General features: G+C 43.5%; 1 protein-coding gene across 4 annotated transcripts in view; it reads right to left on the bottom strand.

The window, feature by feature from the left end:
* MCTP2 (multiple C2 and transmembrane domain containing 2) overlaps positions 1-12,087 on the bottom strand; it is a 111,123-nt gene that overhangs the window by 7,572 nt on the left and 91,464 nt on the right. For all 4 annotated transcript variants that reach the window (XM_083713123.1, XM_083713125.1, XM_083713124.1 and 1 more), the window contains exons 19-20: positions 11,280-11,321; positions 3,234-3,343 (exon numbers count right to left, since the gene is read on the bottom strand). In XM_083713123.1, coding sequence (XP_083569249.1) covers positions 3,234-3,343; positions 11,280-11,321 — 152 coding nt within the window. The remainder of the gene's footprint in view (positions 1-3,233; positions 3,344-11,279; positions 11,322-12,087) is intronic.

The following is a 12,087-nucleotide window of genomic DNA, read 5'->3' on the forward strand; positions in this document are numbered from 1 at the left end:
AAAAGTTTGTTGCTTCGTGTTCACAGATATTTCACATTTTGCAAATGCAACCATGACTCAAATGGTATTCCATTCAACAAGAGAATGCCACTGGAATGCACAAGTGAAGGCTACATGTTCTGACTTTCATTTCCTTGGAAACCAATGAGATATACAGCTGAATCGCACATGTTAGAGCTTTGCTCAATGACGTGCAGATGTGAACAGGCCACCACAGATAACAGCACCACATGCAGACTCAAACACAAGGCCAGTTCACACATTTGGGCTAAATTTAGTTGTTATAGCTGCAGCTAAGGCAAGTCCCTGCCATCTCCAGGTATGGCCTAGTAAACAAGTATGAAGTAACACCTTCACTTTCCTAGGAAAAGTGGCATCTTCATGTGCACCTCCAATGTTATCTCTCCCCACCCCAAGCAGTCTAACTGTGTACTCATTAAAGCGTGAGCACTTTTGTATTCACACAACTCTGATGGAGATGACTTCTCCATTGTCTTCTGCAGGGACCAAGCTATTACTGGTAGTGAAAACTGCTGCTAGGAGGGCAAACCCATCCCTTACAATGAATTTTCTTAGAGGAAGTGACCCTTTGTTTCCACCCCACAATAGCAGCTAAGTCAAAAAGCCCCACTGGAAATTGAAGGAGACCCTGCTTCTAACAGTTTCCATGAGAGTTGCTTTGTTGTGTGGCACTTGGTCTGGGGGTAAAAGCACAATCAAGGGGGAACAGATAAATTTATGGAGCCATGATAGGAATATGCTAGCTTTAGTGTCATGGGACAGGGCTGCCTCTGAATACCAGTGGCTGGGAATTGCAAGAGGGGAGCTCTTGTGCTCAGGTTCTGTTTGTGAGCTTCCCATTGGGGCATCTGGTAGGCCACTGTGAGAACAGGATGCTGGACTATATGGGTTATTGGCCTGACCTAGTAGCCCTCCAGATACAGTTGTTGGCCCCAGCCAGTATGGCCAACAATCAGTGATGATGGTTCAGCAACAGCCTGGAGAGAGGTGTATCTTGGGGAGGGTGAATCTCCCAGGGAGAGTCCCAAGAGCCAGACAGGGATGCAATGTAAACATCTTCAAAGCCTGATGCTGGTGCAATCAGATGTGCTGAAATGGAGGAGCACCAATTGAGTAATGAAAAACACTTTGTCTTTATTGATTTCTTTTTTTGTTTAAGGAAGTATGGTGGGGGCCCTGAGAGGAAATAATGCCTCTCTCAGCTTCAATGAAGGCCTTACAATTTGAATTAAAGCAGGGGGTAAAGCGTACTTGCCCACAAACACATGGAAAATATTTTTAAGTTTGCCAACCCCAACAGAACAGAGCTATTTAAAGATCCCTTTGATAGGAAGGGTTATGCAGATGGAAGCGCTTATCCAAACCGTCATGACACTCGCTAAAACCACACTGGTGGACTTCTCCCCCTTCCCTCTCAGTCCCTAGCAACTTTAATATTGAGTTACAATGGGATTCCTGGAGGATTAGAGATGGCAGCCATATTAATGCCCCAGTGAGTTCTTAGGGATCATTGTAATCAAAATGAATATGGGTCACCCGGCGTCCCAAGCCTTCCTGCCATCCAGCTGCAAGGAGAACACAGCCCTCTGTTCACAGGCAAGGCCATCCCTTGGCCATTTCCCGCACAGCTGGGACAGATGTTGCAGAATAACAACACACATGGATCTGTTGCATTTTTAGACCCCACACGGCTGTTCTTTTAAAGAGCGGAACTGTTGACAAGCCTCAATTTGTGTGTTTCAAAGAGGAAGGTCACACAGTTGTGCCAGTGCATGAGAGAGAGAGAGAAGATGTAATCACTCTTTGCTTCTTGGGGGATAAGCCATGCCAGAGAGTGGCCCAGTGTATATTACACAGTTTTGCCACTGAGAATAAGCAGGACTGGAAGCTGTAAGTTGGAAGGATGACAGACTGAGTGGGAACCATACATAAGATGTTCTGAGATCCTTGGAAAATATGTGGGATGGTACACATGTAAAGAATTAAAACAGGGGTGGACAACCTGTAGCCCTGCAAATATGGTTGGAGTCTAACTCCCATCAGCCCCATCCAGTAATGCCAATGGTCAGGGATGATGGGAGGTGTAGTCCAGCAACATCTGAAGAGCCCCAGGTTCCTCATCCCTGGATTAAAGCAAATTGGTAGATGTAACTAAAAGGCAACAAAGGTTGCTGGCTTTTCACTCTTCCTCCCAACTTGATGGTCACCAACTCAGAAGGCTTTAAAAGAAGACAAGACAAATCCATGGAGGATAAGGCTATGCATAGCTACTAGGCATGATTGCTATGTTCTGCCTCTGCTGTTGGAGGAAGCATGCCTCTGATTACAAGTTGCTGGCTGGAAATCACAAGTAGAGAGAGCATGCTGTTGCACTTAAGTCCTGCTGGTGGGTTTCCCATAGGCATATGGTTTGTCACTATGCAAACAGAATGCTGGCCTTGATAGGCTGGGTGTTTGGCTTGAGTCAGCAAGACTCTTCTTCTGTTTCCCATTTCCAGTAGGGCTTAGTAGTTTTTTAATAGTAACACAGAAACACAAGGGAAGGTCAGAGGGATGTCACTGTTAGGAATCAGGCCTGTGCAGATGTGAGACAGCATTTCAGAAGCACAAGGCAATAATTTGGTCTCAGTTCATCTGAACTATCCTGAAATCAGTCTAAGGGACTCTGCCCCATCTTAGTTTCCCAAATAAAGCCTTTAGCTGCTTCTGGATCAGGGTATTTTTACAGAGGATGAGATGGATGAGATTTGCAGAGCTAAGGTAGTGCCAGTGAACACACACAACATACTTACTCAGATCAGCTGCCCCTATTGATAGTGATGGGGCAAGGGAGGCAATGTTGGAGCTTACTGCTATATCATTTTGTGCTCCTCTGCTGAAGGCAGGGGGGAGAGAGGTAGCTTTGGAAAATCCATGAGCACAGGTCTCAAAACGGTTTCCAGAGAGGCTGGAAACAATGTCCAGAGATAAACCAAAGCATACTTTTTCAGAAGCTTCCATGCATAATTTGTGTGAAAGAGACCGAAAGAGAAATGAATGAATTGTTACAACGATGGGTGTTGTCACCAGTGAACTGAAAACACAGTGTAATAAATGAGCGTTCTGCCATTTGAGATTTGCTTCCAGCACTTCCCAGTTCAATCTTTTGCCTATTGTTTTCAGTCATGGCATTCAGAAACATTTCAGAGCATGGGAGCAACACTTTCACTTACTTCTTTATCCTCTCTGCAAAAGATGCGATTTCCTCCAAAAGTGTTTGGACTGTTATAACAATGTCTTGAACCATGTGGATTCTTTCTATCAAGCCTTTTTTATCAGATTCCTGGGAGGATTAAGGAAAAGAAAGGCAAGGGGGTGGGGGAGAAAAGAAAAACACAAATGCATAAGGTTTGTATGTCCTAAAATTGTCCCAGACGATGAGGGTTGTAAGAAGATTATTGTAAGATGTTTGGTAATATCTTTCAGCACAGCAAAGTTTGAAATTCAGGCGCTCAAACCGTCTGGAGAGGTAACCTGGAAACCTATGGTATTCATTATGAATATTCTATTTCAAGACTTAAAACAACAGAAACCTACACTTCTGCTTTTAGCACTTTGGTGGAAGGTTCCTTCAGGTCACTTGAAAGTTCTTGGAACTGCAAAGCTGCTTATAAGAGAGGCAAAATATAGCACAGAAAGAGACATTTTCAGAAATCCATATCCTTTGAAACAGGCTCCCCCAAACCTGGGGGCCCTCTAGATGTTTTGAACTATAACCTCCATCAGCAACAGTCCACACAGCCTGGAAATAAACCAAGGATTGGCAATATGGTGTCCTCTACATGTGGCAGGCCACAATTCCCATCAGCTGCAGCTAGTCAGAGACGATGGGAATTGTCACCCAGGACACAACACTGGCTACCTCAAAACTATACACTACAAGGCAAACACAGGCTGCTCATCCATGTGTTTTCCCCATAAGACCATCCTAGCAGATGGATGGGGATGCTTAACCCTCCCAATCATTGTTTGTTCCCTACAAATGCTTCCCTCCCCAGATGTTATCTCTGTGCACACAGGTTTGGGCACATGTGTTTGCCAGCAAGCAGCTCCATGTAGCCTTCTCCTGCCTTGGCACAGGTCACAGCACACAGCACACAGTGAGGCCTATGCTTAAAAATCTAGCAGGGTCACCCAGTGCTTTGCCTGGCTCGCTCTAACTTCTGGCCAATTCTTTGTGACAACAGAATTTAAAACACACACACATACACACAATACCAAGATATTCCAGGGCAAGCCTGTTCTTGCAACCTGGAACTGTGAAGAATATCATCTGGCAGCTGGATATGCATCCTGCTGACTTTGTTTACACATCTTAGATTGTGCTACAAAAATGTGGTGATGACACACTTTAGCAAACACAACATTAAATCTTCTTGTTGCAGACTATCTGGACTGCCTGCAACTCAGAGATCAAGTTAAAATGAAGTCACCGATTTATGCTGAAGGACATCATAAGAGTCATATGGGGGTCTGTCTCTATATTAATAGCCATATGAATCTACATCTGTCTCTATAATCTGTATATAACATAACAAGGGCTAAGAAATCCAGTGAACAAATGAGTAGACTGCTGGTTAATCTGGGTTAGCTTCTGGCCTAAACTATAAAGTGATGGGAAACTACTTATTCTTACATGACCACTCTGCTCTCCTAGTAGAGGTCTAGGGTGGAGATTTCCAAACTGTGTGTTGCAACACATTAGTGTGTCGGCTGCAGTGTGTAGGTATGTCACGTAAATGCTCTCCGTGCTTCTCCTGGGGCTGGAAAGGGGTTACAGTAGTTTAAACCTCTGGTTTGCTAATAAAACAGAATTATTGTGTCAAGAAATGATGCATGTCTAAAAATTGTGTCACCAACATGAAAAGTTTGGAAAGCTCTGGTCTAGGGGCTAGAAATAAGCTGCAAGACTGAAGATCTGTCTCCCATACACTTTTAAAATTGGACACAAGCCTCATATTTGTACATGATTAGGCAGGGAAAAGTTTAAGCCTGTGGAATTGCCTGTCTTTTCTTGGATCACACTGCATTTTATTTATTTACCTAAGCATTTATAATTTGCACTTCCATGCAAGTATAACAAGGCGGTATACAACATAGATTATACCGTTCTTAAAAAGAAAAAGAATATTGCAAAGGCATGTCAAAATTATAGTTTTCAGAGAAGTTCTATAAGAAGACATGGATGAATCCTGCCCAGTATCTATGGGTAGGGACTTCTACAGGGCAGGGCCTGCCACACTTGGTCCCTAACAAAGATTGACTGAACCTTAGGGGTGTAGGAAACCACAAGAAGTGCCTCATCAGAGGAAATCAGTGACTGAAGTGGAGCATAAGGAATTATACATTCCTTAAGATACTTTGGGTCCAACTTGTTTAGAGCTTTGTGAATTAACACAAGAACCTTGAAACAGACCCAATAGCAAATCGGCAAACAGTGCAGCTGTGTCAACAGTGGAGTCAGTAACCTGCCCCTTTGAGCAGTCTGTCTACTGCGTTCTGCACTAGTTGAAGCTTCTGGACTAGGTACCAGAGCAGCTTCACACAACGTGCATTTTGGTAAGAGTCTCGAGGCTGCATTGTATTGAACAATCCATTTCACTCCAGTTGTTCTGCATTCCACTTCTTTTGGTGAATATTATTATTTTGATTGCAACTGCTTTGGCAACGTGGTCCTCTTAAGCCAATTTCTAACTGGCTCACTGAAGAAACACACACAGATGGGCATCAGTGACTTGATACTCTGAGCTCAGAAGCCTTTGTTTAAAATTAAGGCGAAAATTCCCTGCCTGTATGACAAATCTGTCCTCTCAACCTTTCCTTCTCATCCTGAACTAAGCAGAGGGAGACCCCTTTTTCTTCACAGCCCCTTTCTTACTTCAACTGTTTCTCACCCGGCTGTGCTACTCGGTGTAGAATAAAAGCAGCCCTCTTCCTCTGGGAAAGCATTAAAACCATCAAAACGAATTTACAACTGAGAATTAATTACATGATCAGTGTGTTGCTTAAAATCTTCCCTGCATATTCTGAGCTAAGAAAAGACCTTGCTTCTCCATTAATTGCTTAAGCAAAACTACAAAAGAGGGTCTTGGTGAAGATTAAGCATGTCAGAGAAAAAGAACTAAGGGAGGGGTGGAGGAAAGTTGAACAGAGTCGGAATTTAAAGGCTTTTGTGTCTGAGTAATTCACCTCAGCTTGAACTTGGAAAATGAATAAGATGTGTAGCTCTTGCCCAAGGGAGGCCAAAATGTTCAACATCTAACGTTTGTCAAGCACCCATCACCCAATGGCTTACAATGAACACGCTCGGTGTTCACTCCAAGAGGCCAAGGTTTTGTGACATTGTGCAACAGTGTGTCCCACTTTCAGCACCTCTGACCCTAGAGACAGGGTTATGCACATTGCCTGCAAAGCTGTCTAAAAATATATTTAATAAATAAAATGAGCCTCTGCAGAGCTAGCCCCCTGGAGAACAGGAAGCAGAGAAAATTGGGGTTATCTGTACAGGCTCCACCAGGAAAACAGGATGGATCAAAGACTTTGGTGAGAGGGTTAATTGGGTCTATGGCTGGACAGCCATACTGTGAGTAGCTTCCAAACAAATCAAGTTGGAGAGTAGTGCACAATGGTAGTTTTAACAGATTTCAATATTTGGTAGTTGTTGTATTGGTAAAGAAAAGGTTATGCTACAGCCAGGGATCATTCAATACAGGGTGTATCTCGGTGACATCACAAACACAGTTTCTCAAGTGTCAATTAAAGAAAATTCCACTTGATTCCACTTGATGTAGATGAAAGATCAAGACAAGCATCAGCAATGCAAGGCTAAGCTGGCCACACCCACCAAGAAAAGTATAGGTTGTATCCAGCTAAATTTTACTCAGAATAGACCCAATGAAATTAGTGGGCTAAGTGAGTTATGTCCTTCAATACCAGTGGCCTTTTGAATTTAGATCCAAAAGATTCTGGAGCTGATTTTACAGTATCAGGTGGTTTTGTGCTTGAATCTCCTAAAGAAAGGCAAATGAGAAATGACACTAAAATGCAATTTGCTGCTTTATATAGGATGGACGAAAACTCAGCACTGTCCTTCAGCTGAGGGGCACTCCTATCCCCTTTTGGGAAGCTGGACTGTGGGTTGGCATTCCCTTGCCCATATCCCCAGGAAGTTTGGATGAAGCTCAAGCAAATTAGATGACAGGTTGAAAACTGATCAATGCAATCAGGTTTTTAATGTATGCTTAAATAAACTTCCCCGGCCAACATGAAAATGTTTAGATTGTTTAATTGATATGCAGTATGTAATATGTTTCTTTATAGTTTCATGCATTATAATATATTTGCTTTATAGTTTTCTAACATTTTCACTGCAAGCTGCCCTAGGATTCCTATTGTTCAGCTTTAGTATAGGATATTAAATATCCTGCATACATAGGGATGGATTAAATAAGTTCTTCAAAGGAAATGTCTCAACAGGCAAAGGCCAACTCGGCCCTCCAGCTGTTTTGGGACTACAACTCGCATCATCCCTAGCTAACAGGACCAGTGGTCATGGATGATGGGAATTGTAGTCCCAAAACATCCGGAGGGCCGAGTTGTCCTATGCCAGGTCTAAAACAAGCCATAGGTCAGACTGCCATTGCTTGGCAGGGACGAATCATTAATTAGCAAAGGGCTGGGAGGTGCTTCTTTCAGCCTGAGGGTCACATTCTCTTCTGGGCAACTTTTGGTGGGGGAGCACAAACCAGTGGTGCGTGCAGGCAAAAATGGGCATATCAATGGGTGTAAATTTCACCTTATAAGAGGGGATGGTAAGCTACAGCACTCTAAAAATTCCAAATATGCCCATAGGCCTCAAAGCATTGGTGGCACCCTGATACAGATGGTCTAGTGCAGGGGTTGGGAACCAAGGGTTACCTCCTCCCCAAAATGTTTTCCAAGAGCCTCACACCAATGGTAGGTAGAAATAAAGGCTGAAGTGGGTTGGGGGCTGTGAGTTGGGGGCTGTGCCTTTCCCCTTCTAGAGTGATAATTCCCAGAGTGGTTTAACACTCAGTCCCTCTTCCAAGGGAGCTCGGCAAACTGTAGTTCCAAGAGGGGAATTTGGGTCTCCTAACAACTTCCAACACCCTCAAGAAACTCTACTTCCCAGGATTCTTTGGGGAGAAGCCCATGATTGTTTACAGCAGTAGCATAGTGCTTTAAATGTATGATGCGGATGTGGCCAAATACTCTGGGCCAAATGGGGAGGGTTACCCAAAATAGATTCTGCCTCAACTTCAGTTTACAGAGATTATATCTTGCTTCAGGAGCTGGTGCTTAGTCAAACAAACTCAGAGGTGCTCTTCCAGACCCAAGGATCAAGGCCTTCTTTGAGCTATGCTATGTGAGTCGATACCTCAGGACCAGCTCAGTTCCCTTGAGCCTTTTTTTAAGCTTCCTTGGCAGGCTTTTTGACAGCTGTGTCTGACTCAAGACCGGAGTCCAGGACTCACATGAAAAAGCTGAAAAACCAACCATTCTCTCTCAATGAACAAACACAGAGCAAACACAAAGCAATAGAGCTCATGAAAACTTGGCTCCTACACGGATATTGAATGATACAGGGACATGTTAAGACTGCATGGTCACTCAACAAGCTATGGCTCATACCTGGAAGGCCGTACAAGGACTACCCTTGGAGTTGCAGTGTAAAAATATTTGGTGTTCAGCCATGGCTGAGAAAATAATTCACAACTCAAAAGTGAAAAAGGAATCAGAAAAACCAGATAAATTTTATGCAATATGGTAGCCGTTTGTTACGAAACTGGTCTTAAGGATACACTCTCCAGTGGCGTAGCGTGGGTTGTCAGCACCCGGGGCAAGTAATTTGCACCCCCTAACCCATGGATTTGCGCTGCCTAACCCCCAGATGTTGCGCCCGGTGCAGCCGGCCCCCCCTGCACCCCCCACGCTATGCCACTGACACTCTCCAAAGTATCTTTGCAGATATGTCTATCCTGAATGTGGGTGGCACTGTGGGTTAAACCACAGAGCCTAGGGCTTGCCGATCAGAAGGTTGGCGGTTCGAATCCCCGCGACGGGGTGAGCTCCCGTTCCTCGGTCCCTGCTCCTGCCAACCTAGCAGTTCGAAAGCACGCCAAAGTGTGGGGAAGGTACTTCCTCTGGCGGGAAGGTAAACGGCGTTTCCGTGCGCTGCTCTGGTTCGCCAGAAGCGGCTTAGTCATGCTGGCCACATGACCCGGAAGCTGTACGCCGGGTCCCTCGGCCAATAAAGCAAGATGAGCGCCGCAACCCCAGAGTCGGTCACGATTGGACCTAATGGTAAGGGGCCCCTTTACCTTTACGTTTACTATCCTGAACAGTACAGCTCAAACAACATTCTTCCTTGGCAACAACTGTCTGTGTCAGATAAAAACCATTTTTGTACTGTCCCCAGGACATTACAGCTGGAAATTTGGATAATTTGTATGGATTCATAAGAAGCATCCATGTTATATATATATATATATATATATATATATATATATATATATATATATTAAAAAAGACCCCCTGTGTGTATGCATTCCTTGTTGTAGAAGCAGAGTTTCAGAGCTCTTACAGTTTTATGTAAGAAGTTGAAATATACATTTAAAATGGCAATGCTATGGAGCGAGCATTCAAGAAAGGAAAAGTGCCCTGGGAATGAACCACTGTTATCTTCTGCTGCTGTCTCCTCTGTTGGAAAAGGGGGAGCTGGAAGCTAAGCTCTTCCATTTTTAAAGATTGATCATTCAGATGGAAGGGAGTTAATCTGCTCTTCTGTTTTTGAACTAAGTGTCTATGTGTTTCTAAGTCGTAAACAGTTAGTCTCCGAGGGTGTGTTACAATTCCCAGAAGCGAGGTCTGTTATGTCTGACATGCAACAGAATCCAAGAAAGCTCCCTCTCCCCCTCTTTTCTCTGTATACTTTTGATAAAACACGCACACGTTTGATAGAAACCATGACCTTCTGTGTCAGATCCCAGCCAACAGCTTTCCCAAGTTTTAGGAGTTATTTCATTGGGGGGTGGGATGTATTTTAGAAAGTTTACTTTTGTGTGTTTCGGTGACACAATACTAAAATGTAATAATTATCCCAATGTTTCTGTGCAACAAGCAGTATTCTTGGACCTCACCAGTACTCTTCTAAAGCACCATCCTTGAAAATCTAAATGGCCAGCAAAGATTCCAGGGCTGAAATGATGCCGTTCATACATCTAGCAATGGTGTGAATGCTACTTTAAGAAGGTAGGGTAGGGCCTGCCCTCCTGTCAAAGTGGTTTGTGGAGGTTAGGGGATGTTGGGATCTGGCCGGCTTGTCTGATCCAGTTCCCCAATCCAGGAATCAAAATATTGTTTCACCATCTCTTTACAGATTCCCCGCTGTCCCAATAGACCAACATGGCTGCCTCTCTGTGTATGTGTGTTAGAGATACTTGAAGATGCAGTTTGGTCTTTGTTTTTAAATGGAACAACCTGATTTGTGCTTCCTGGATGGAACACAATTGTCTTGCAGTTTCGCAATTCTCTGAAATTTATGAGACAGTTCCTGGCTCAAAAAAAGAAAAAGAAAAAAAGTCTATTAGGTTAAAGTGTACATTTTAGGATAAAATGTGAACTAAAGTGTGTATTTTGTGGGGTGAAACACAATGAGTAATATTCAAGTCCTACTCAGAACAGACCCATGAAAATAAATGAACGTTAGTCCTGTCTACTAGCTTCAATGGGTCTACTCTGAACAGGACAAACATTGAATACCACCCATTCAAGTTAACAGATGTGCCTAACTTAGGTCCAATAATTTTGGTGAGTCTACTTTGAGTAAAATGCAGTTGGCTATAACCCTATAATATTAATTTTGGGCTTTTTAAAAATAGTTGATGGCTACAGAAATGGGACTGAGGTCACTTCTAGATGACCTGTTTTATGAGTATTCTTCCCAATTTGTCAGTGGAGAGATTAGACAACACGGGCTGTTTAATGAGCATTCATTGTGGTTTGCATGTGGGGAAATGAAATGATGTTGCATCAAGCATCATCACACGTTTTTTCATGCATTTCCCTGCTACTTTCCTTTGCCATGTTACGAACAAATCTCAACTGAAAATAATGACAACTTGGAAGTGCCCTGAATGGACTCAGCAATGAACACGTGACACTTACTTTTATCTAATCTGCTCTATGTTGCATCTTACCTTGTCGTCGTCATCTTCATCCTCCTCTACATCAATGCAATCCTTAAAAAAGCAAAACAGAAAATTAATCCAAATTCCAAAGTGCTTAGCATAATTAATATCATTCTATTTATTTAAACATTTAAGGGGAACCCTGCTGGATCAGCCCAAGGGTGAATCAAGTCTATCATTCCACTGTGGTCAAACTGGATGTCTATGGGATCCCATAAACAATATATAAAGGCAACTAGCCCTTTCCTGCTGTTTGTTCCCTGGCAACTGAGAACATGAGAAGAGCCCGCTGGATCAGGCCAATAGCTCATCTAATCCAGCATCCTGTTCTCACAGTGGCCACCCAGAGGCCTGTGGGAAACCCTCAAGCAGGGCCAGAGCACCATGTGGTTTCCAGCAAATGGCATTCAGAAGCATTACTGTTGCCAACCATAGAAGCAGAGCATAGCCATCATGGCTAGTAGCCATGATCATCACCAGTTGCATTTTGACTCTAGTGCTATAGGTCCTGACTAGGTAACAAGTAGCCCTCTAGATGTTGCTGGCTGGGGCTGATGGAAGTTGGAGAGTCCAACAAATTTGGAGGATCACAGGCTACCTAACACTGCTGCTGGCATTCACACAACTAGGCTTGGCATTAGTGTGAAGTGTTGTATCCAAGGTCAGTCCTGCTCCGAGTTGATCCTTGAAATCAATTAACTTGGGTTTATTACTTTCAGTAGCTCTGCTCTGAGTAAACCCATCTTAGATAAAGCTCAACGTCTCTATAATGGTCCATCAATAATGACTAATCAAAAATGGCTGGTAATCGTCAATT

This window comes from Podarcis gaigeae (genome assembly GCF_964106915.1).
Source record: "Podarcis gaigeae genome assembly, chromosome: 14".
Lineage (NCBI taxonomy): Eukaryota > Metazoa > Chordata > Lepidosauria > Squamata > Lacertidae > Podarcis > Podarcis gaigeae.